This window comes from Melozone crissalis, unplaced genomic scaffold, assembly GCF_028551555.1.
Source record: "Melozone crissalis strain CALT ecotype California unplaced genomic scaffold, PUWL_Pcris_2 ptg000045l_1, whole genome shotgun sequence".
NCBI lineage: Eukaryota > Metazoa > Chordata > Aves > Passeriformes > Passerellidae > Melozone > Melozone crissalis.
Window position 1 is genome coordinate 11,427,501 of NW_026535823.1, and position 24,137 is coordinate 11,451,637.

Below are 24,137 nucleotides of genomic sequence, written 5' to 3' on the forward strand. Positions count from 1 at the left end.
GTCTCTATTTTTGTTTGGAGCTACTCAGAGATGTTAGTTTTAAGACCATTACCCTCTGGATGTACTATGAAAGTTCTCTGACATGTTTAATTTTGAAATCAAAACTTAAATTGGCATTTCACTTTTGATCTTGATAGAAGTTTAGTATAATACTTGAAGAAGTACTGCCATCAGATCTGAAAGGGTATTTTTATCTTTATAGACTGCAAGACAATATATGTAATATTATGTAGATTGTTTTCTAGAGTTTCTGCATTTTAATAGTTTTGGTTTTGCTGAGTTAAATGCATACACTGTAAATTTCTCTGTCATACCTTGACTTGCTGTTCACTTTCTGTGATTTCCTGTGTGCTGCAGCACCAGGAGGCAGGGCTAGTCCTGGCAGTCATAAAAAAGGAGACTTGGTTCCCCCTTCTGGGAAAACTGCCAGATAGATACTACTTCAAAAGCTGAAATATATTCTAAGAACTTTGATCAACAGTCTTAAAACATTAGGCTAATTCTTCCTTCATTTTCAGCATGTGAAAAACCAAAAAGGTCAAATGTGACTTGAAATTCATGTCAATTAAGGTGGATGTGGAATGCCTGGGTACTTGAAGAAAGTCATAAAAGTCCAACCATGAAATTTTTATAACTGTGCTTGCATTAAGAATAGAGGCATTTTAGCATGTGTACTCCTAACAGCATTTCAGAAGTCAGTGTGTGTAGCTGTATTCTCACAGCAGACTTCCCCATTTGACACAAGATTTTTTGGATGCCTGAAGATGACATCGTACTGTCCTTGTGCAGGTGGTGGTTTCTACAGCAGAAAAGCTTTCTTACTTAATTTTTATTTAATCCTTTATTAATTTTCTAAGAATATACTTGGTTGTTGGTAGGAAATAGTTTTAAAAATGTGTGCCTTTCCCAAATGGCTTTATTGTGACAGGGTTCCAGTTGTCTTTAAGTGTCCAACATAGGCTGTTGGTTTTCCAGTTATTACCTAGGGCACATGAGGAGGGACTGTGTTCTGTGTAAAGTCATTTTCCTTGTGGAAGCTTGATGTATGTAGGACACTACTGTCTGAATGGAAAGTGAGACTTGCTTAACCTGGAAGGGGAGAAAGTTCCTAAGCACATAATGACAGCTCAGATGGCAGCACAGGGTGTTTGGCACAGCCATTCCAGCTGGCTTAGTTGATATATAAAGCTGTTCTTTTTGGACAGAAGACCATCAAATTGTTACTGTGCTCTTGTGACCTAAGATTGCCTAGAAATATTTTTGGTAAATATAATCACAATACTTGATTTCACAATAAAATTTACTTTCATATTTTATTGAGAGGTAATTACTTTTCAGAGGAGCTGAAGAATGGGTCTGCTCTATGATAGTGCTTCTTCCTTTTGATTTCAGTCATGTTTGATTTTATTGAAATTAAAACACTCTTTTTTTTCTGATGCCTTTTTAATGGAAGCTCATCATGGACAAAACAGGAGAAAAAAATGCTTCTTTCAGTTATGAGAGAGGGGCTTTATTCTGTGTTTTACACCTATGCATGGATTTCACTCTCTACTTGAAGACAGTGTCTCTAAATGCTCTACAATGTGTGAAGTGACATAACTGAGATGTGAACTTCTACTTTTCCACTATCTGCCCATTCTCATCTCACGTTTTCTCACATCTCATATGCCCTCCTTCCTCTCCAGTCTTGCCAGTCATAGCTGTGCCATCCCCTCCCCATTTTGTTTTCCTGGCTGGGTTAGTTGTGTTCCTGTTTCCTTTATGTGTATTTGGTAATGGTACCCCATGTGTGTCTCTGCTGTCAAGGGCTTATTGGGCTTAGAATCCTTCAGTTATCCTCTTGTGGAGTTGCAGGATTTCAGCCTTTATTTGTTCCAAAAGGATTGCCAGTTTTGGGTTCTTATGAAGCTTTCCAACAAGAATGTTTATTTTTCACTAATAAAATTTTATTTGGCTGAAATATGTACAATATTGATAAATGTTATATTAATGTGTACAAAATGTATGTTTGTGGAATAAAATGTGAGCAGAAGCAAGTAGCAGTAAGATGCTGTGGGAGAAAGGACAAGCAGATGGTGACAGAAACCACTCTTGCTGAATTTGTAGTTGCTGAGTCCAGATGACAGAAAGAAGTAGTATTCTTGATTTGGTTTTTATTGGGGTATGTAGCACAGTGAGAACTGTTTCAGGTTTTTTAATAGTAACTTAACCAGCAGAATTCACAAAATAGCATATTGGATCTTTCCTTCCTGTTGTACTCTTTGTGCTTCATCCTCCCATGTTTGATTTGTGTTTTTGTAATTAGGAAGGTAATGATTAGGTTCTCTCTTTTTCCAGCATGGAACTATGTTTTTCAGATGCTGTTAAAATATTACCTAAATAAAAACAGAAATAAAATCATATCTTCACTTCTGAACTTTTACAAATGTCTGAGCTATATTTTGAGTTAAAGAAGCATCGGTAAAGGTCAGCCCCGAGTAAGCTATGACTGGAGCAGTATAAACTGAAAAGTTTTAAGGTAAGTTTCTTAACAGGTGCTAAATCTCAGCTCCAGACTATGCTGCAGATGATGCCTGAGGAAGCAGCAGAGCCTTAGCTCCTGCAGCTCTGGGTAACCCCTGCAGCAGAACACCTGGGGTACAGGGCAGTGTTCTGAGCAAGGACCAATCCAAGGGCAATGTAAGCAATTAGTGGTCATAAATCATCTTTAAATGGCAAAAGAGTGGTAAATATCTAAGTCAGTGACTGTAAGGCTGGATGAGTTCACTTTAGGAGCTATTTTTTAAGGAAACCATAGCTACTCAAAATTTCAAGTATGTAAAGCTGCATATTTCAACAAAATTTCAGATTAATTGCATTTCTGCCTTACATTGTTCCATCTTTCTTTTTCTTTCATTACAGAACTGGAGGCGCCATGTTAGAGATTCAGACAATGAATCCTTTTATCTAGGACGTACATTCATTATTCATTGTACATTGTCAGTGGATTGCTACTTCAGGCCTGAATTATAGTTAATTAATCTTAGAAAAGCACTTGTAATTTCACACTTTATGGAGCACTATTGTCTCAGCACAGCAGTGCTGTAGTGGCAAAATACTCTAATGCTTTTTGCTGTTCAGTGTTGTATCTCTTAATATTTCTGTGCATTTGGGTCTTTATTTTGCTTGCTTCTCTGGAGGTTTATGTTACAGCAGTCATGCTTGTGATGTGGTTTGGAAATGCTTTTTTGCTGGTTTTGCTGTATATAGAATTTTGAACAGAACAGATGTAGGTTTATAATCTTTAAATTTATCCTTTTCACTGCTGAAAAGGAAAACCTGGAAAAGTGATGGTCCAGAGCAAGTGGAGTCAGCTAGATTCCCAACTTGGCTCTTCACTTCAGATAATGGATTTGGTTGGTAGCTGGTAATTGATCAGACACAGTCTGGACTTAGAAGCTCGGCCTTGATGTTCTCCATCAGGTGGTTCCATGTGGTTCTAAACCTTTTTGCTATGCCTGTAGCTTTCTTGGGATATGTATATAAGAACTTCACTCAGGAAGTTAAACTCAAGTATTGCAACTCCTTTGTTTAGTTTACACATCTGCATAGGAACAGTTCCCGCTCTGAAGCTTATAACAGCTTAGAAAGTATTCTAAAAATACCAGTATCTCTTGACAGTACTTACAACTGACATTTCTGGAATGCTAAAAGAAAAGGCTATAGTCTATGCTCACATGAAGGTACTAGACAAGAGATTGAGTGCAAAGTTACCAGAGATCCCTTAGTTGCATAGCACACAGAAGTGTGATAACTATCAATCTATCTTTGTCCTTCTTCTCTCCCTTTGTACGCAGATGATTGCAGGATGAGATGAACAACTGAGAACTAAAAAGGATTATTTCACTCTGTGTTGCTTACTAAGTGGGGAAAAAACTGCTAAGGGCTTTTAAAATGCTCCTTTAGATCTCTTCAGCTGTATTTGCCTAATTGTTTTAAGGAGTTTCACAGTAATTGCTAGCTAAAGTAAAAAGCTTACCATGATTAGACGTTTTGATTACACTCTTTATATAAACTGTCACATCATAAAAATATTTACTCTATTGTTTGCTGCTTATTAGTTTTTTTAAAACAATCCTAATTAATTTTTAGAAATGTTGATCTTATCATAGTCCTTGAAAATAGAAATTGGGGGGAAAGACTTAAAAGTTTAAATAAGAATAAATTACACTGTGCAGTTTGTGCCGAGTGGAATTGGTGCTGACTGGAGGAGCTTACCTCCAAACTGAATTACCCTGTGATCCTGACTTCGTAAATGGAGTCAAGAATTGGAATTATTGTTAGTCTGAAGAATACCCTAGCAGTCTAATCTAAATACAGCAGTTTTTATTACTAGCCAGTTACAGTGATGATAACACTGGTTGCCTAATTCCTGCTGGTTTCCAGTAACCAATGTGTGGAGCATCATCAGTGACCTGAGCTCTGCTGGGAGGAAGATGCTGGTAGTGTCTTTATAGGAGACTTTACTGGGTGATTTCAAGCAGTCAGCTTGTGTTGATCCAAAAGCGTATTGTTCAAGCCTATCCAAAAATCCAAAGTTGTTTTAGACTTTGCTTATATCTGCTGGAATTTCCTCCAGACCGTGCAGTTGCACTGAGCCGAGCTGGATCCAAAACTGGGTTAGACACGAGTCATTTGACTGCAATGACTTAGTTGCAGTTAAGTCACTCAGCTGCAGGACACATGCTGCTACAGCTAAAACCAAGCTCAGAAAATTAGTGCAGTCCCAGGGAAGGCTGGACAAAAGGTTACAAGTCCTTGGGCTGTGTATGTCTGGGGTGGATGAGACCTGTGGCCTGCTGATGGCCATGGGGGTACTGTCTGCAGTGAAAGTCCGTGTGTGTGAGAGAGATCTGTGCAACACTGATGCTGAGCATAGGCTGACCTTTCAGCTGGGCTTGCTGAGTCATGGAGCTGAAGGTGGAATTGATCTGCCTGCAAAGCTGTAAGCTGTTCCAGTTGTGATGGAAGTACTGCCATCCCTCCACTAGTGATGGCCAGTGTGCAGCACATCACAGGCAGAAGGCAGCCTGTCCTGCTGAGCAGCCCTCAGTGCTGCCAGGTGCCCTGTGCAGTGCTGCCATGCACTTGAAAGGGTTTCTTCAAGTCCTTCATTGCCACTTCCATTTCTCAGGGTGAGACATTCTTCAGTGTTGAGTCATCTGCTGGTGAAGAACACGGAGGCTTTTTCCTTGTGTTTACAGTAACCTCGTTGTGTGAGCTGACATGGCTTGTTACACTGGCATCCTCCGGTCTGAACTGCAGCAGTTCGGCAAAATAAAAGATGATCTATTCAGAGAGAAAATCTCTGAAAGCTTTTTGCATCTGGTGTGATTCAGAGGTTTTGCAGAGGCCATGGATTGAATGACATTTTCACCTTTTTTTTAGTTGTTTATTTTTAAAATATCTTGGTGGAGGAAGTTAATGTCTGTGAAACTAAAGTTCTAGATTTCTGGGAAATGCTATTTATAGTCTTTTGAGGTTAGATCTGGATCAAAATCTGAGAACCACAAGAATGCTAAACAGTAAATCTTAAGATTGTCTGTATTTGTGGTTGTACAGATCAGATAAGACTTATTTTTGCTGCCGTGATGTATTTAATTTAGGTAATTTCTGAAATACTCAGTTTAGCTGAAGCTGTGACAACTTTGCAAAGATGCTTATGAAGTGCAGCACAAGTAAAGGGGGTTATGTTTATAAAACTTAAGTCTGTCCTTTGGGGAGAGCAGCTGCTTGGTCTAGTCTATTCCATGCTGTTTAATAACAAATTAGAAGTACTGGGAATACTATCCAGAACACACAAACAAAATTTTGTCTTTCTTTCCTGTGCCTTGATTCTGCTTTTCACAGGCCGGGGTCTAGGGTTTTATTTTTGTTGTTTTGTTATTGCAGTATGAGATGTACTGATTTATGTCCCTAGCAGAGGCTTGGCTTGTAAAGAAGCTTTTCTTGGAAAACCTGTTTGTTTAGGTGTATAGGGAATTGTTCCTGGAATAGATAAATTATTGTGCCTCTTGGCATATTGGAACACCCAGTAACAGGTGCAAGCTGCCCTGTTTTGTCACACAGTGAAGCTCTTTTGGTTTGAATCTTGAAACTTTGTTTCTGGTCATTTTCCAAGTCTTACAAGGAGATAGTTTGTGTACAGTTTTTACTCTGGAATTCTGTCCCCAGTTTTGATTAGGTTTTCCAGGGTGTTTAGAGTTGAATCTCTGCATCACTTACAAGGAATGATCTTATCTCACTGTTGTCTAGAAGTCAACAAAAATGAAGCCTCAAGATGCTCCCTTGTACCTGTTCCCTTTTTTCCCTTGCTTCCTGGTACAGTTTCATTAGTTGTTTTTGGGAGATGCTGTATAAATTTTTCTGTTTTCTGGTCTCTCAGGTTATAAGGAAAAATATTTGATTTCATGCCTTCTCAGTATTTCCTCAGTTAATGTGCTACCTGTAATATTTAGGATTTTCTAAAATGTTTCCCAGGAAAATCATTAGACTCCCTCATGACTGTACCAAACCCTAGCACTTTAATGTGTTGTTAGAATTATTAAAGAGCAAGGCTTTTTCATTCAGTGCAGATCTATAACAGATACAGGCTATTTCATCTCCTTCACTAAGTTTCCAGCTTGAATTCAGAAGCACTTTTCTGTTTTCATCAGTGTTACTTATCTTTTGATACTTGTACCTGTAATTTCACATATAGTACTCTTTTCTTCTACTACATCTGAAATTGCTTTATTTCTTAGTGTTAGCTTTCCTTTCTTGTGCTTTAACTTGCTGTGTTTGTTAGGTCCCCCCCAGTCTCCTGCTTGAATAACTGCTTTTAACTCTGTTTATTTCCCATCATCCTGGCATTAGTATACAACTAATTGTGTAGTGGCTTATTCCCTTTCTTTCTTGTTCAGTAGTTTTATTATATTGTTTTCTTCTTTCTTCTCTTCTACCCCTTTTCTTACTATCTACAAGCCTGGTATTTGATTTTTTTAATATTTTTTTTTATTACTTTTTCTTTTGCCTCTTCAAAAAGTGAGTCTGGTATCCACTACAGGCTCTTATTTCTGATGCCAGCTCTGAGGACAGAAGATGAGATGTGTGAAGAGAAGTAGTGGTTAGTCAAGGGCACATGTGTGCTCTGTGAGGTCTGTGCTCCATATGAGGTTTCCAGACTTCTCCTTTCAGTTGATTAAAGGAATGACAAACTCACTGTGCAGAGTGGTGTAGAAAATGAAGGTGAGGTTCAGTAAATCATGTGCAGACTCCCTGATGTGTCTGAACTTCTCTGGGGAGAGGGAGGGAAGGTGTGGTTGGTGTGAGCAGTCAGGCAGTCAGTTTGAGATGACCTCTTTGCAGACTTTCAGTACTGACACTGCTGTTAATCCATATTTTGGTTTCTGGAGTTAGTGGCAAGATATTAAATAGAAGTTGTCAGCTGTTGAGCTTTTGGAGTTGATACCTGTGATCTTCACAGGACATAAAGCATCTTTTCTTGGTGACTACCTATCTAGAAACATGATACGCATGAGAAGTTCTAATTGAAAAGGTAATTTTGGAAGTATTGTGGTCATGAATAAAGCTGAGCGTGTCTGATTCCTCTGGATAGTTCAAATATAATATGCAGACCACAAAGAAGTTGGAGATTATTTATTTTTTGTTCTGTTAAATTCAGAAGGTAATCACAAATGAGAGAGGAAGGATTCTTAGAGGAAGTAGCATTTTGGTAATTTTAAAGAGAAATAGTCAGTGTATGGAGGTGCACATTAGTGAAGTGAAAACCCAGAGGTGGTGAAAAAGAGAGTGAAAACAGATATTACATTAAATATAGATGTGTAGAATTTGGACAAGGACTCTAATGGCAGAAAAAAGTGCCAAACAAAAAGTGAAATTAGTGAAGAATAATTCTAATTCTTCAGGCTAACTGGAGAATGCAAAAATGAGACACATTGCAAAATAATTTGGAGTAGATATGAGGTGGGGGGAAAAATGAAGAGCAGAGATGTCTAACTGTAAAAGCCTATAAAAATCAAGGTGACAGATAAGGGCTTAGAAAAAAGGGCTCTAATTCAGATAGCATAACCCAAGTCACTTCTTTGCTGGTTGAAGGGAAGGAAATGGGAGAGAAGGAGTTGGAGGTGACAATGAAGTTCTGACCCTGAGAGTAAAATAATATGCATTTTTTAGAATTGAAGTGGAAGACTGTAACAAGACTAAAGTGTAAAAAGATATGCTCAGTACTAAGGAATCAGGTTGTGAAAAAAAGTGTGGCAGAATGGGATAGGAGCCTGAGATTTGAAGCATTTATAAGGTTGCTGAATTATTGCTGTGTGTTGGAACAGATATTCAGAGGTGGCAATTAAGTCATTGGAAAGCTGGTACTTAAAATGGACTTGTTTCCTGTGAGGGGGCTAAAAGAATGACCACAGCACTAAATCAGTGCATCAGAGCATTAGAAATATTTCTTACTGTGATAGTACATCTTGCCATGAAATGCATAATTCAGGTTGCTTTATGGATGCTATGAAATAATGATAATGATTACTCAATTTCCTGTATTTTTATCACTTAATAACAATGTTTTATCTCTTGTGCACAGATATTTGATTTAATGGATGCCAAAGCCCGTGCTGACTGCATCAAAGAAATAGATCTTCTTAAGGTAAAAGAGTTTGTTTAGAAAATATGTATCTGTCATCAAAACATGTGGCATGTTTTTCATAGACATAATTGAGGTGTCCACTGTTTTTTGCATAGAGTTCTTAAATGCCTCACTTTGTAGAATTTTGTGATCTTTATTATTTTAGAAGTTAATATTGAGAAGTAAATCTGTAATGAGTAACACTTCTAGTAAAAGGTTCTGCCAAAATTTAAATACTGTGTCCTTTGGACAGTAAAATCCTGACTTCAAAAATTGATATTGCTATCTACTTCAGAAATCAACTTCACTGTTCCAGATAAGTTTGGCATGCTGTTAGATATATACATTGAAGAAAAAGTCCTCTGAAACTGCAGTGTCAGTCACCATGTAGATCCTAAAATGCCGTCCTGTTCTTGCAGAGTATTTGTAAATGCTTCTTATCAGCATATACTTTTCTAATTTGTATCATAGTGAAATAGATCTGAGGGGTTGTTTTGTTTGCCTAAATAAGAGTGTTTCTTATGTTAGTCTTAAAACATGTGGCATGCTCTACACTAAAATGTGAATTACTATTTTGCTTTCTTAGCAACTGAATCATCCAAATGTAATTAAATATTATGCCTCATTCATTGAAGACAATGAACTGAACATAGTGTTGGAATTAGCAGATGCTGGAGATCTCTCTAGAATGATAAAGGTAGGGATTACCTTTTTTTAAAAAAATAAAGAGCTTGTAATGTTCAGCTTTGCCTTTTCATCCTGCCTGATCATCACTGCGTGAAATGCAATAAAAATGTCAGGATCTGAGAAAAGTAAGGTGTTTAATCTGATCTTTTGTTTTTTTAGTGTATGCCAATATTGAGGCTTATGTAAGTATTTTTAACACTTTGCTCAGGATGTAAGTGCAGATGGGGCCATAAGTAGACTAAGTTATGTTAGTGCTGGGGAGAAGAAAAAAAAAGCTGTAAGGAAAAGCATTGCCACCATTTAGAACAATCCATTTTAATGGCATTCTGGGTATTTTGGCACAATTGTTTTGTGTTCCAATATTCTATTCTCAATAATAGAAATGAAAGCAGAGAACTGTGGCCATACAGCAGAAGTGTCTTCTAGACCATGAACTTGAACTGCTAAAAATATATTTCATATTTCTTTGAGATCACATGAAGTGAGTTTACTGATATGTAGTTGTGCATTATGGGTTAATTGGTTTTGGGTTTTTTTGTAATATTTAAATACCTATTTAGCTAATCAGTAAAATTTATCCAAGACCCATTGTATAAAATTCTGTATTCTGAAACTTGTATGAAGTTTTAACTGCCTTTTTTAATGTTAGTCATTTGACAACTACTTCCTCTTGTTCCCTTTCCTTTTTCCACTGTGTCTTGGGTCTAGTATGTCCCTTTTAGCATTTTTCCTTGTGTGCACACCGGCATTATTGCTGTCAACACAGCACAACACCACTCTGGGCACAAACAATGCCAGTCAATTAGTGTTCACTCAGCAGCACCAGGCACAGAACACAGTTGGGCTGTTTTGCTTGGGACCTACATGAATAGACAATGTTAATTTCTTCATTAATGACTTTCATGCTGGTTTTTTTTTTTTTAGCTTTTGAAGAATATTCCTTTCTAAATTGATAATTGTGAGGTAGGACAGTCAAAATTTAGTTCTAAGCAGGTTGACAGCATCTGTTAATATTTATAGCCAAATGTGATATTTTTCTTCATCTCATGAATTATTAATTCTGTGGGCTTACATTTCATAAAACATAAAGGAAGGTTTGTCTTTTCTTTTGAATGTTCAGTTTTGACACAACAGTTACTAATATGAGTACTCTGTGACAGATTGCCTTATGGCATGTCTGGTCTTATGACCCACTGAAGCTTTTTCTTTTTTCCCTTGCTTTTTTTTATTATTTAATTTTAAATCCAGTGTGTGGCTTTTTCAGTGCAGTTGGCCTCATTACACCTTGTTCAAGTCGGTGGGTATTTCTTACAGGCTCGATCTTGGAGGCACTTTGTGATTGTCCTCTTAACACAGGGATCATGTTTAATGTAGCAAACTTAGATTGCTGTTTGATGTTAATGACAGCCTATCAGGCTATTATTAAATATGTATGAGGTGTCACAATGCACTGTCTTCATGCTGCTGGTGGAGGAAATGATTTGGTAGATTACTTTGACAATATGAGTTTAAATGTGAGGCTCACCAGTCTTAAAAATGTATTTTAAAAATTGCCTGGAAAATGAATGATACGTAGTAGTATAGAATCTTCCTAGAAGAGTGGCTGCCTGTCACACTCTTAAGGTAAATAACTATGTTGTGTTATCAAGACAAATAAACTGCTTTGGTTTCCAGTGTTCTTGCTAGAATGTTGCTCTAAGTTGTTGGGGAATGTGGAGACACCCTCAGAACAATGTTTGGGTACCAGGCTTGTGTGATTTGTAGAGGGGATCAAGGATGTTTCTGAAGTTGTAAATGACCACAGCTTGAATGACACAAAAACCAATGTTAATGTGAGGGAAAACTACTTAATTAGTTTACTTAGGTATTTGTTATGACATTATTGGCACATCAGAGAATACTTACAAGGCTGCCTGCCTCACAGTGCACCTTAATGAATTCTTTAGTTCTTCCCTTAATGAACGACATCCCTACTGCCCCAGCTTTCATACTGTCCCTCTTGTCACCTGCAGATAATGCTCTCTTTGTCCCCATTGAGTAGGCAACTGAGCAAAATCACTTGGTGTATTCAGATGTATTCTAATAGAATTCATAGAATCTGCTGTATGTCCAAAAAAAGCAGCTGTGCATTGGCATTTACATATCACATAATGAAAGCAGAGGTATTTCGTGTTCTCTCTGCTGCTGTGTTTATGTATGTACATACACAGATTTAATCCACTTTACCTTCATTATTTTTTTAATTGTCTCTGTCACAGGGAGATGTTTCAATATAGCCTCCATTCTCAAAAGCTGGAGAGTTCAAAATTGAGAATTTCTTACTGTGCAGCTTTTAATGGCCTGTTAGAGTTCTTGGAAGTGGTGTATTGGCATATCAGTAAAACTGAGAGGGAAACATGAGTGAGGAGAAATGTTTGTATTTGACTCTGTTAGTTTTGCACTGCAGTGCCTCAGCACTCTGTAACCCCTCTGTGGGCATGGTGAAAGAAGGAAAAATTCTTGATTTTTCTGCCAGTGAATTAGATTGCTGGATACTATTACGTCCAAGATATCACAAGTAAATCATTATTAGCTATTGTACTAAGTCCCAGTTGCTCATGGTCTGTTGTTTGTCTGTGGTCTCCACTGCAGAACATGTGATAGTGCATGGCTGCCAAGGTTCAGGGTAGTTCATGAGAACTGCTGTTACCTCATAATACAACCTCCTTCTGCAATACAATAATATGTTGTAAGGCAAGATTGAGGCTTGGTCCCTTTTCTTGTTAGTCTTAGTTCTCCTCTGCCACAAACAGTGACAAAGTGAAAATTTTCTGTGGGTTTTTTAGTTTGTTTTCTTGCTTTCAAGCAGCAGTTGATATATTGGATAAAGAAATTGCCACAGATAAAGAAGAATCTACTAAGTGAATGAAGAAAATGCATGATAATTCAGTAAAAAGAGCTGGTTCATAAAGTCCTGAAGATGTTGGAACAAGAGAACTTGAATTGTTGTGCAGAATAATTAGCATAGTATTTAAGGTTAAATATAAAATTACTAGGCTTGCAAGAAGGGATGTTATCAAGGCACTAAAATCTTGGGGGTTTTTAAACTCAGCACTAAACTTCAAAGTCTATTTAATTTCTGCAGTTATTTTTAGGTTTTAGTTTCTTCTGGCAAATAATCGTAGTGCACTGAAAAAAATTGCAAACTTTAAACTGAATATGTCATACAGATCTTAAGGAAGTTAATAATGTTTTGGAAACAAGCATAAAAGCTTTCATCTGAAAAGTTGAAAATATGTGTGCTGCCTTCTCAAGATAGATGGAAAATAACTTGAATTGTACAAAATGTCACCTAGGCACTTCAGTCACTCCTCAGACATCACTTTTTGTGTGTATTTTTTCAACTTTATTTAAAGATAAACATACTATAATTAGCTGGGTAAAATAACAAATATTTTAAAACATCAGTATGCAATTCCCATTGGTATCTCCAGTTTCTATAGCTAGGACCAGTGAGTTCTTTGTCCTTGAACTTGTTTTTTTATGGGATAGTCCAAATGCAGGAATAGTCACTTCTTCCCAAGTAACTGATGCAGATCTAAATTGTTCCTTGCAGGAGCTGGAGCTCTGTTCAGACTTGTTTGAAATCTCATGGATTCTAATTTCAATGTTTCAGTAGAGGTGGATATTTTGGGCTTCACTGTGTGAAACTGCATCAGGCAATTTCTCCTCTCCACATGGTCTGGAATGCAGCCCCTGTTTCCCATGCCAAAGTACATTAGCTCTGGAGTTTGAGACTTCTTTGCAGCCCTGTGAGGTTGGCTACAGCTTACCTGGGTAAGGGCTAGCTGCCCTGGGAGCCTCAGAGCCCATCATTGCCCATTCCCTCTGCAGTGAAGCTGCTTGTGTTGCAGGGAATGTTCTTTTCCCAACTGCTTTCTGATGGATTGCTGTTCTGGGAATGTGCTAGAAATGTATAGATGCTTTTGCAGAAAGCAGGATTTTCTGATAAGTATTGCTAGTACATGGTAGCTATAGTTTGACTGTTTAATTGCAATAGCAGTAATTTTTTTTTTTTTGCTGTGATATTTGCAAGAATTTTGGGAGTATGAAGTTAGGGAAGCATCTGTATAGGGAAGAGGTGCAGTGTCAGAATTTAGCAGGCCAGGTAGTAAATTTTACATGCCCTTCCCAGGATTTTGGGAAACCCTCAGCTATTAACTGAGGGCTATTATTTGGCTATCTGTCTTTTTATTATCCAAAACATTGATCTAAAACTTTACCAGTTGTAGGAGATAGTTGATGTTCTGTTTGGAAAGCTAGTGGGAAAAATGCTATTTCCTCTGTATTTTGAATGGCTGTGTTGCAGAAGCTGTTTTCTGCCATGCACACACATGTCCACATGCTTGCTGCTGGGATTGCCAAATATTTAGTTGTGTGAGAATGCTTTCAGTTTGTCAAAATATAGCAATTTCCTACTAAAATGTTGGATGCCAATGCTTCATTATAATATCTTGCAGCCTTTGAATCTTAAATATTCTAAGCCCCTTTGTGCCTTGAAACAGATGTAAAACTCAGGGGATTTTTCTTACAGAAATGGCTGTGAAAATTTACCTAAATTTTAAGTCTTCTAACATATGTGCTTAACAGAAATTGCTGGAGCATAATTCCAGAAATTGAGAATTTCTGTACATGCAGAGCTCTGTGAACCTACTGTGTCTGTTGGTGCTGACACAACCTGAGTGACTGTCAGTGCTTAGACCTGGAGTAGGGTGGGTGACTGAGGTGGCACTGCCAGAAATAACTTCTTCTAGATGCTTTGGATGGGCTGAAGCTTTTCTGTGTCTGGAGGGTGTTTATTCTTTCTAACAGCCCGGGAAAGGCAGAAATCTGAGATGAATACGGAGAAGAGGGAAGACAAGGCAGACTGAGGAGTAGGCTGGGACAAGGAGCTGAGTAATCCTTAGGCACAGAGAGAGCCTCTGCCTGGGAAGAAGGAGGACAAGCTCACCTTGGCTGGGTGGCAGGGCTTGGGGGAAGGCAGACAGGGAATTTGTACCACTGGGAGGAGAGGCTGAGGAGCGTAAGAGAATAAGAGTGGTGTATTGGGAAATTCTGAAATGGGATTTCCAGTACTGGACATGGGGACAGGGAGGTTGGAGCAGAGCTGATGTGTTGTTGTCAGAGAATGGGACAGATGGGGCAGGGATCCCTTAGACAGACAAACTGACTGTCTGCAGGGAGTGAGCCTGGATGGGTTAAGTCAGACTGGCTGGGAGCAGGATGGGATGTCACTCTGTTAAGGGTGCAGCTACTCTGTGTAGAAATGGTTGCAGCTGTGCTGCTTTCTTTGCTTTAATAGTTGTTTGCTAGGCAGGGAATTTGGAAGACAAAGGTTTTGTGATTAGTACAATTCAAGGTTTTTCCAAAGACCATTCTTACTTGTTCTCTCCCTAAGGGATACTGAATAAACTGCTTCAACACTGCTTTTTGGGGATAATTCTAATTGCTTATTCTGTATTTTTGACAGTGAAGGCAAAACTCTGGATCTTGATTAGTAGAAGTATTGAGCATTCACAGCTTCATTCTGAGTGGAACTGTGCTTTGAAGATGGACTGTTTCATACAGCTATGTATGTTGAGAAGGAGGTCCTTAAATTGGTGCCAGAATTAATTAACACTTTTGATCTCTATTCTTGGCCCACATTCTAATCTGTAAAATGGGGATATTACTACCTCATCATTTCTGAGACCATTTGTGAATATATTTTATTAATTTGATATTCCAGCAATGCATACTAGGAAACTGTATCCCTCCCTGAAACTTATATTTAATAATAGGTTATGAATAGTGCACAATAAACAAAGCCTAGAGACATTTTCAAACTGCTCATTAGCTGAGTGTCATGAATGAATGAGTAAAGGGTCTTCTAACATAAAGAAAACAGAACTGAAAATTGCATGCGCACACTCTCAAGGGGGAAAATTATTGTGGCTCTAATTCTGAGATTTTTCTTATACATATATTTATGTCCAAATAGTTGACATAATGGTTTTGGGAAAAGTATTTTTAAAGCAGTCTTTTGTGCGTGTTTGTGTAATTTATTTCTTTTCACAATACTGATTTACCTTGATCCAGAATTGCAGATTTTAAAACATGGAATCTGGTTCTTTTGGCTTTCAGCAGTATCCGTGTCTCTCGTGCTATTTTTTTCTTTCCATGACTGCTAGATTTAATTTAAAGAACAAAAAACCCCAGTACCACCACCCCCACGCCAAACCTCCTCACACAAAGTATTTTTATTGAGCATATGGTTATATTTTATAGTATAGAACAGTTTGGCACTTTGCTGAAGTTACATCATTGATATATGTTAAATGCTTCAAAATATTTTTTTCCTCAGTGGTTTATTTTTTGCTTTCTGTATCACCTTTACCTTAGCTTTTTTCCTTACTCATTTTTGAAAAAGCTTCAAAAGATAGAGTGTAGCTTGAAGAAGCCTTTAATACAATAGGATAGCGTAACACAGAGTGTGGTAATTACAGATCAAAGCTAAACTATTTTTATGTGCCTTTTCCTAAGGGAGGAACCTGGGGCTTTGAACCAGTCAGGCTAATTTTTGCCACTAACCTTTTTTAAGGCTGCTAAAAACTTTTTTTCTTTAATTTTTTTTTTACCTCCTGTAATTAAAAAATAGTTCATCCTGTTCAACTTTGTGTATCTATGTTAGCTGTGTAGCAGGTAAAAAAGCAGGGTGGGGTGTTCTGAGAGGAAGTGGCTGCTCTGTGGATGGAGCTGTGAAGTCTTAAAAGAAAAGTTGAGGGCACAGAGCCCTGGCAGGGTGGTAGAGCTGCTTCTGGTAAGCTTTTCCTCCATCCATGTGTGTCACTGGGGTGTCTGACAGGTGCTCCACTGTCACCTTTGCTGTCACCACAAGTGCCCACAGTGAGAGCAGCAGCAGGAGCAGTGTACCTTGGGTGTGTTACATGCAAGTGGTGGCAGAATGGGAGCTGGCTGGTGCCCCAGTTTGTAATCAGTGGGATAATTGGGCTGGGTAATTGCCAGGCAGCCTTGTTAGTTTTGCTGTGAGTCAGCCATTGTGTGTGGCTGATGCTGGAATAAGAATAAATGGGCAGGTTTTCTGCTGAAATAATTAGACAATCAGCAGTGTTTTGTCTTGTGGTCAATTGTCTTCACAGGCATCACACCTGAAGGTGCTGAAGTAGGCTGTACACACAGGAAAATAATGGTGTCAGTCAGCTGTGAAAAGTGAACCTGACAGTAAACTTCACTGAACTTACACAGGCTTTGGAGATTTCATCTCCACCTTTGCCCACTGTGAGCCTTTAAAGAGCAGGGAGAGTTGGAAGATTTTATTGAATAATAGTTCTGGATACTTTTACTGTTTGAAATGACCTGCAAACAATACGTGGGGACTAATTTTCATTTTGCACAGAGTTGCATTTGAAAAATTTGCTCTGTCAGTGTTTGTACTAGGTGGATAACTTGCGCAGAATAGAGATTACAAATCTGTCCGCCTTGTTTGTAGAGAAAGGAAAAAAAAGTTAAAATTATAGCCTCTGTATTTACTGTGTCATGGTTTTTATTAGGAGGTAGATTAATGATTGAAGCACGAGTTTCACCTTCATGCTGTACCAGTTTTCCCAAGGGGATTTTTTTGGGAGAGAGAGTAAACAAATACTGTTGAATTAAAACATGTGGCTGTGTGTTTTAAGAAGCCCCAGTCAGTAGTAACAGCAGAGACAAGGAAAATGATGCAGTATTGGAAATTTTATATTAGTGGTTCTGCAAGTACATCAAATTTCAGTAGGTGATCTCTATTTCTGAGCACTCTGTGTCCTTGCTCTTTTGCATCAGCAAAAATGTTAGGTGGAACAGAGGGACTGTAGGTGGGCTGCTCAATAAGGAAAAATGAAATGAAGCCTTGCAAAGAAAGTTGGCTAAAAATACATTTATGTAAAGTGACTTTGTCCAGAGCTTTCTAAGGAATAGGAGTTTAACCAGAAGTATTACTAAGTCTGATTATTAGCATGAAAGAATATATACTAAAATGGAAAATATGAAAAAAATTTTACAAGGCTTATAATTTCTTTTAAGTGAATGTCCTTTTTTGATTTTTTCTGAAATAAAATTCTGTTTGAGAAGATGCTTCTGTCTCAGTTCTGTGGTGCCCCTGCAGCATTCTTCTGGTTTTTGGTTTGGTTTTTTTTTTAAAGGAAAGACCACAGTTCCACAGTTTAATTCTACTGACTTGTCCTTCTGATGCTAATAGGTACTTCTGTTAGTACCATTATTTTGCGTGTTAATTTTTGTGCAGTATCTTAGTCTTTTGTTCTTCTTAGTGAAATAAAGTTTGCAATATACTAAGATGACTAATAAAGGAATATTTAATTTTTTTGACCTCCTTTTCTTGTGAATTCTGAAAGAGTAAAAAATAAATGTATGGCATCTTCAGTAAGGGGGGATATAAGCAACTGTTAATGAAAGTTGGAAAACAAACCAAGTAAATATTTTTATTTTCATCACTTTATTGGCTGAATACTTGCTGCTTTTGGTATGTTCAGTTGATAGATGAAAAATAGTTTGGGTGGGTTTTTTTGGTATTTTTTCTCTTTTTACAAGTAAGAGACAGCTGCTACTCTTGAAATGTAGGCAAATTTGATGACACTGTATATCAAACTGAATGAATGAATCAGGATGTGGTGGGAAGTTCTATTTTCGTTCTGCATAGAAAGCAGAGAAAAATGGCAGAAAACTTGTCATGGTCTAAACAGATGGGCAGGTGAATCAATCAAAGAACAGAACTAGACAAAACTCCTGGCATGCTGTGTTGCTACTAGAATTATGTAGCTTTTAAAATAGAAAACAAGACTTAGGTACAGACTTCCTCTCTATATTTATGAGTCTCCAGAACTCTGGGATGTTGCCACCCATCTTCACTGCTGTGGCTTGTTTCTGTTGTGTTCACAGAGTGGGAGCTTTTGCTTGTCCTTCCATAATTTCCTATCATGGCTGCTTGACCTCCTCTTTCCTCTTTGTTCTTCCTGCTTGTCCATATTAAAAAAAGCTCCCAAAGAAACACAGTCAGAAATGGTCAAGAGCTCTATTGTGTTACTCAGAACTTCTGTGTAGTCATTTTGCATCTCTTTCCTCTTGATGCAGGTCAGATTTCTTCCTAATGGTATCTGGTCATTGAATCACTGTGTTACAAGTTTATACAATAAAGTGTAAAACCTTCTGTGATATATATTTTTGTAAGCTGTAAATGAAGTCATGAGAACAAAAAGTGTGATCAAGATGCTAGTGGAATCATGAAAGAAAGGAAGGAATCTATTTAAAGTAATGAAATCATCATTCTCATTTTACTTTTCTTCCAAATACTGTCTTTCAATAATAGCTCTAGGCTACAGCATGTGCAGGGGAAAATTCAGATATATGTTCATGTGGGCTTCTTTGACAGTTCCACAGTTCTTTTCTTTTCTTAAATAATGACACTGCAAAATTGTTTAGATGATCAATTTATCAACTCTCTGCAAGAGAAGTTCATAAACATCTTGCTTACTTTACTTCAGTTAGCTTCTTAAGCACTCATTGTGTTGTCTTTTTTCTTATTTATTCCTATTTTTTCTGTATTCAGTGAGACTTAAACCAGACTAAATCACACCTCAAAATCCTTCAATACACCAACATCAGAACTGAATGCTAAATTTTGTCCAGGCGTGGTTATGGAGATGTAGGCAGTCATATCTGAATTTCTAGTTGTGTGGAAATTATCTGGGTTCACTCTCTACTCACCTGCAGGAAATCTTAGTTTTCTTAGAAAATCCAAACATAGTCCTGTGTCTTTGCTGTAAGTATTGTCTGAATTGTCCTTTTAAGCCCAGGTAGGACCAGCTGCTAACTGCTGTCACTTTTACTTTTGGAGTTTGACCTTTAAAGCATCATCTTCAGAAACTCAGTATAATATGACTTCCTGCCTTTGTTGATTTTAGATTTTTTTTCTCCATCTATCTTTTGTTTGTCAAGAAACTGAATGGCATTTGCTGTTTAGGTGCACGGCAGCTGTGTTTAATTTCATTATTATGCAAACATTTGAAGAGTATTTAATTCATCTTTAAGCAATCCATTAGAGAACCAGGAGAGTTCTGTTTTTCCACTATGAAACTGCTCAGTCATTCTGTAAAAGGGATAAAAATATGAACTGGTGATACAGCCTGCCTGCCTTAAAGCTCTTTAAGGCATTTGATTACCAAATTTATGACCACCAAAATGTCCAGTTGTATTAAATGACCGAATTGCAATTTTATCCACGATGTACTGACATTGTGGTGACTCTTCAAAGTTAGTTTTTTGTAATTCTATTCTGAGATGGAGATGGAAGTTTCATGGGATATGGCTTTTGAAACAAACAATTGTTTTAGGGAGCCAGCCTGCTGCCAAAGCGTGCCTGGTGTTCTGTTTACCTGACAAAGCACTGCTTGCAGCACTGCCAAAATTTTTAATGCACGTGTACAAGCAGCTCCCTTTTTGCCCAGTTTCAGCTAGTTTGAGATTGATCTTTCACCTCAGACAGGATCATGTTTTTTTAATGTCACACCCTAGAAGGTCAGTGGTCTGAGGGACATCAGGACTGTCCTTTGAGCCTAAGACAGGTGGAAGGAGAATAATGAAGTTTTGAAGATGAGAGCACTTCAGAGGGGGCTGTATGTCAGGCTGTATTCTTCCTCTGGGCAGGTAATGCCAACCTGTGTGCAGTGGGAGAGAGCTCTGGGAGGTTGACTGGGTGCTGTGGACCTCAGGATGCTTCAGGCATCAAGCAGTGGATTAGTTCACCATTGGCTGTGCTGCTTCTTTGCTGTGATGCAACAGAGGTGAAAAATTATTGTTACAGCATCTTCTCTTCTGCATTTTGGCTTCCCTGTAGGGAGGGAGCAAACACCGCAAATTGTTATAACTGCAGTTTGCATTGTGGACTATTTTAAAATGATGGAGAAAGGAAAGGATCCTGCTTTGAGTACAGTTCATGTGTGCTGTATGAATTTAATTATGCTGTTTGGCATAAAAATAGGTTTGCCTGTGTTTTCCATCAACTTACATTTCTTGTTAGAAGGTAAGGTTCTAAACGGAAACAGAATTTTCATTTGGACCTTACTCAGAACTAACTGTGTGTGCTGGATTGTTTCCTAAAAGTGTACAACTTGTTTCAATAGCTGATTTTGCACAGTTCATCTTTTTGGTGATGGCTTTTCATCACTGTTTTGTCTGTTGGTAGACAACAGCCTAAGAAAAAATTGAGAACATTTTTGAGGGAAAAAGAGTAATTAATTACCAAACAATACAATGTTAATTGAGTTTATTTTAAAGATAATATAATTATACAAATTAAAATGCGACCTGTTTCTTTGTTTAAATATTGTTAGCAAATGTGGCAGCTCTCTTTTCTATCCTCTTTAGATGGATAAATTCTCTGGGGTTAAGTAATATTTTTGATGTTTTCAGGAGAAGGTTATTATTGTCCTGCAAAATTATTAATGCCTTCAGCAGAGTGAGACCACTTTAAGTTGTATCCTTGCACTGTAAGAACTGAAGCCAATTTTGTAGTGTACATCAGCTACAGTGCTAGGAATGGCAAGTGAATAAAGTGTTAAAAGAAAACTTGTACATAAATACTTTGAAAGTACACTGCGGTACTTTAGGTAAATGGGAATGGGAATGCGTGATTGAAAATCTTCCCATTTCAGGCATTTTGTGAATGGCATTTCATCACTGCATTCGAGTTAGAAAATAATAATTCAGAATGTTTAAATAAAGTACCTAGTTATAATTATGATAATTTCAGAATGCATTTTAAATCAAGGAACTGTGCTTTCATGTACACATACTTAGATGTATTGTGTATTTGTTTTTAAATGAAAAGAAACCTGGTCTCCATCTTCCTGTTGACATCAAACAATCCTCTGATATGCAAATCCAGCTATGGGGAGAACAGATACACAGGGTTTGTTTGGATTCAGTCCAAGAGTGAAAGAAAATTATATTTAAAGACGTAATTTATATGCTTTACCTCATTTAAATGAAAATGCATTTTGAAATAATGCCTATAACGAAAAACATTTGGTGGAATGTTAAGATCCTTTGTACGACTGATGCATTTTGCTATAGGTAGTTTAAAAGCCTCTCTCTCACACTCCTGTGTTTCTGTAATGTGCAGATGCAGCTGTCAACTTCTCACTGGCATGTTTTAACATAGTATGAATTTTTTTCTTTTTTTGCAATTTAATAAATGTTTGCTATGTGAACTTTGTTAAAGCGTGCATGTGTGAAGTCTGTCTGTACCCACAATTAAAATACATCAAGTGCTTTGCTTTCCATCTAAAATTTTGCTAGTCTTAATGTTTTTTGTTCATTTTCTACTTGTGTGGAACTTCAAAACCTGACACAATACAATTTCTTTGGAAACATAGGCTAAACAAGCAACAATTTTTCCATCTTTTTTCCTTTTGCTGAAGAATTTATAATGATGAAACATTTTAACATTGGCTGAATTCCAGGTTTTCAGTAGATATCTTTGGAGGACTGTTACTCAGTGCCTGAATACCACATTTGAAGCTGATGTGTATAGCAGAGTGTAATTGTTTTGTGTAAGCTTTAATAGGCCAGTGAACTGCTACCAGTGATCAGGAATGGGTTTTTATACAGGATAGGAAATATTTGAACAGGAGTTACATCACTGTGAAGTTTTCAGAAATCAGTTCCTTTAATTCTCTTTCATGTACTGCAGAAGTTTTTAAAACTAATGTGACCAATTCTTCTTACATGATCTTTGTGACTGTGTGACACTGCTCTTCTTTTTTTTTTTTTTTTTTTTTTTTGTTTTAGAAAATGAGGATATGGAAATTAATTTTGGTGTAAGGAAGTGTATTTAATTTGGGACGTTCTGTGGCACATAACTTTGTATCTGGCCTTTATTTGTTCTGTGGCTGCTTTATACTAAATTACTCTGACCACACTAATCCAGTAATGAGGAGTGCTAAATACTGTATAAATCCTTTTTTTGGGGTAGGATTTTTATTTCATTAATGTTATTTGTGGCTCTGTGTGTAGACTGACTTATATACATGCAGTGATGATACATATATTAATATTTAAGGGGAAAGTTTTCTGTGTCAAGAAATTCTGTTAAACCTTTCTCATTAGATTGTGAACCTCTTGTATTTTTTTATTTTATAATTAAGAATTTTCTGTCTTCTTTTTTTCAGTAATTTTATGCAAGTTTTAATTTTTAATATTCACTAACCATGTTTTTTTAAAGCATTTTAAGAAACAGAAGAGGTTGATTCCTGAAAGAACAGTTTGGAAGTACTTTGTTCAGCTTTGCAGTGCCTTGGAACATATGCACTCTCGTCGTGTTATGCATAGAGGTAATACAGGATCAAAGATGATTTGTCCTTACTATACCTTTGACTATGTGAGAATTAAAGTGGCTGAAATCAATTTTGACAGCTGAAACATTGCATGTTTCTGTAAGATTTTACGAGTAATAGAAAACTGAGAGAAGTTTGTGGTTGTACATTTGTTGTGGTAGGCATTTGTTTGATAGCAAGTTTTTCAAAATAAGCGATAGTTCTGTGAGTGATGGATACCCTGCCATAGCTACTTCATTTTTCTGGCTCCTATCTTCTGCCCTGTATTTATTCTTCTATATTTGCTTGTTGTCTTACTCAAGTGCTGCTGCCTGCCTTGCACAGATCTGTCAGTCCATTCTTTACTGCTCTTGCACCTGGTTGTCTTAAGAGTATCTGCTCCTGCTCTGCTTGCTTATGATGTACAGACCCTTCTCTGTTGGATTATGTGCAGGTGTGAGCATTTCCTCCAGTTCTCTGCTCCTTTCCACTAATTTCCAATCTCTGTACAGCAGCCCTTGTAGTTGCCAGCTATCCCTGTCAGGTACTAAATTTCCTTGGCCCATTTTCAACCTTGGTGATGCTGTCTCCTCTGGATGGGGTCTTCATTTCACCTCATAACTCTTGATCAAAGAAAACAGATCATAGTATAGCTTCTTCTTAGATCTGGTATTTTTTTCCCCCTTCTGAAATCCCTCTGGTTATAGGATTGTGAGTTGTGTGTGGGCCGTCACTTTTTAGCTTCAGGTGACATTGCCTGTCGTAGGCTGGTGGTTCCCTGTGCTAGAATGTGGCTCAATCAGTGCCTGATAGGAACAGTCCCTCGATGTCTGCTGGGCTCTGTTATTTGCAGCTGGAAATTTTGCAGATGAGCTTAGATACTCTTGTCCCTGCAAATGCCCTTCCCTTGTGATTCGCCTTTTTTTTTCCCCCTTTGTGCATTTGTACAGGTGCCTGCAAGTGTGAATGATACAAAGAGAAAGACATAGAATACAGATTCTTTCCGTAGGGTGCAAGTATCTTCCTTTAATATGTTTATAATTAAATTAATTTCTGTATATTTTAGCTCATAACAAAAGGATTTCAGTTCCTTAAACTGAAGTACTAAGTTCAGAGCTTCTGGCAAAGCTATGGCAAATCTAGTGATTCCATGGTTATGTGCCAAAAGCAATGGCAATTAAAGCTATTTTTAAATTGAGCTAAATCCGTGTTGGATTATTACACAAAGGGTTATCCAAACTCCTGAAAACTGGGTCAGATAGCAGGAACACATAATTGGTTCTGTCTTCCTCTAAAGCTTTTAAGGTTTTGTAACTTTTTTACTAGAAACCTGAAAATGCTGGTGCTTGAAGGGTTGTTAACCATTCCTTTTACTGTGC

General features: G+C 37.5%; 1 protein-coding gene across 1 annotated transcript in view; it reads left to right on the forward strand.

Annotated features, from left to right (window-relative positions):
* Positions 1-24,137, forward strand: part of NEK7 (NIMA related kinase 7) — a 66,993-nt gene that overhangs the window by 16,732 nt on the left and 26,124 nt on the right. Inside the window, exons 4-6 of the mRNA XM_054285994.1 lie at positions 8,627-8,689; positions 9,255-9,365; positions 22,668-22,776. Coding sequence (XP_054141969.1) covers positions 8,627-8,689; positions 9,255-9,365; positions 22,668-22,776 — 283 coding nt within the window. The remainder of the gene's footprint in view (positions 1-8,626; positions 8,690-9,254; positions 9,366-22,667; positions 22,777-24,137) is intronic.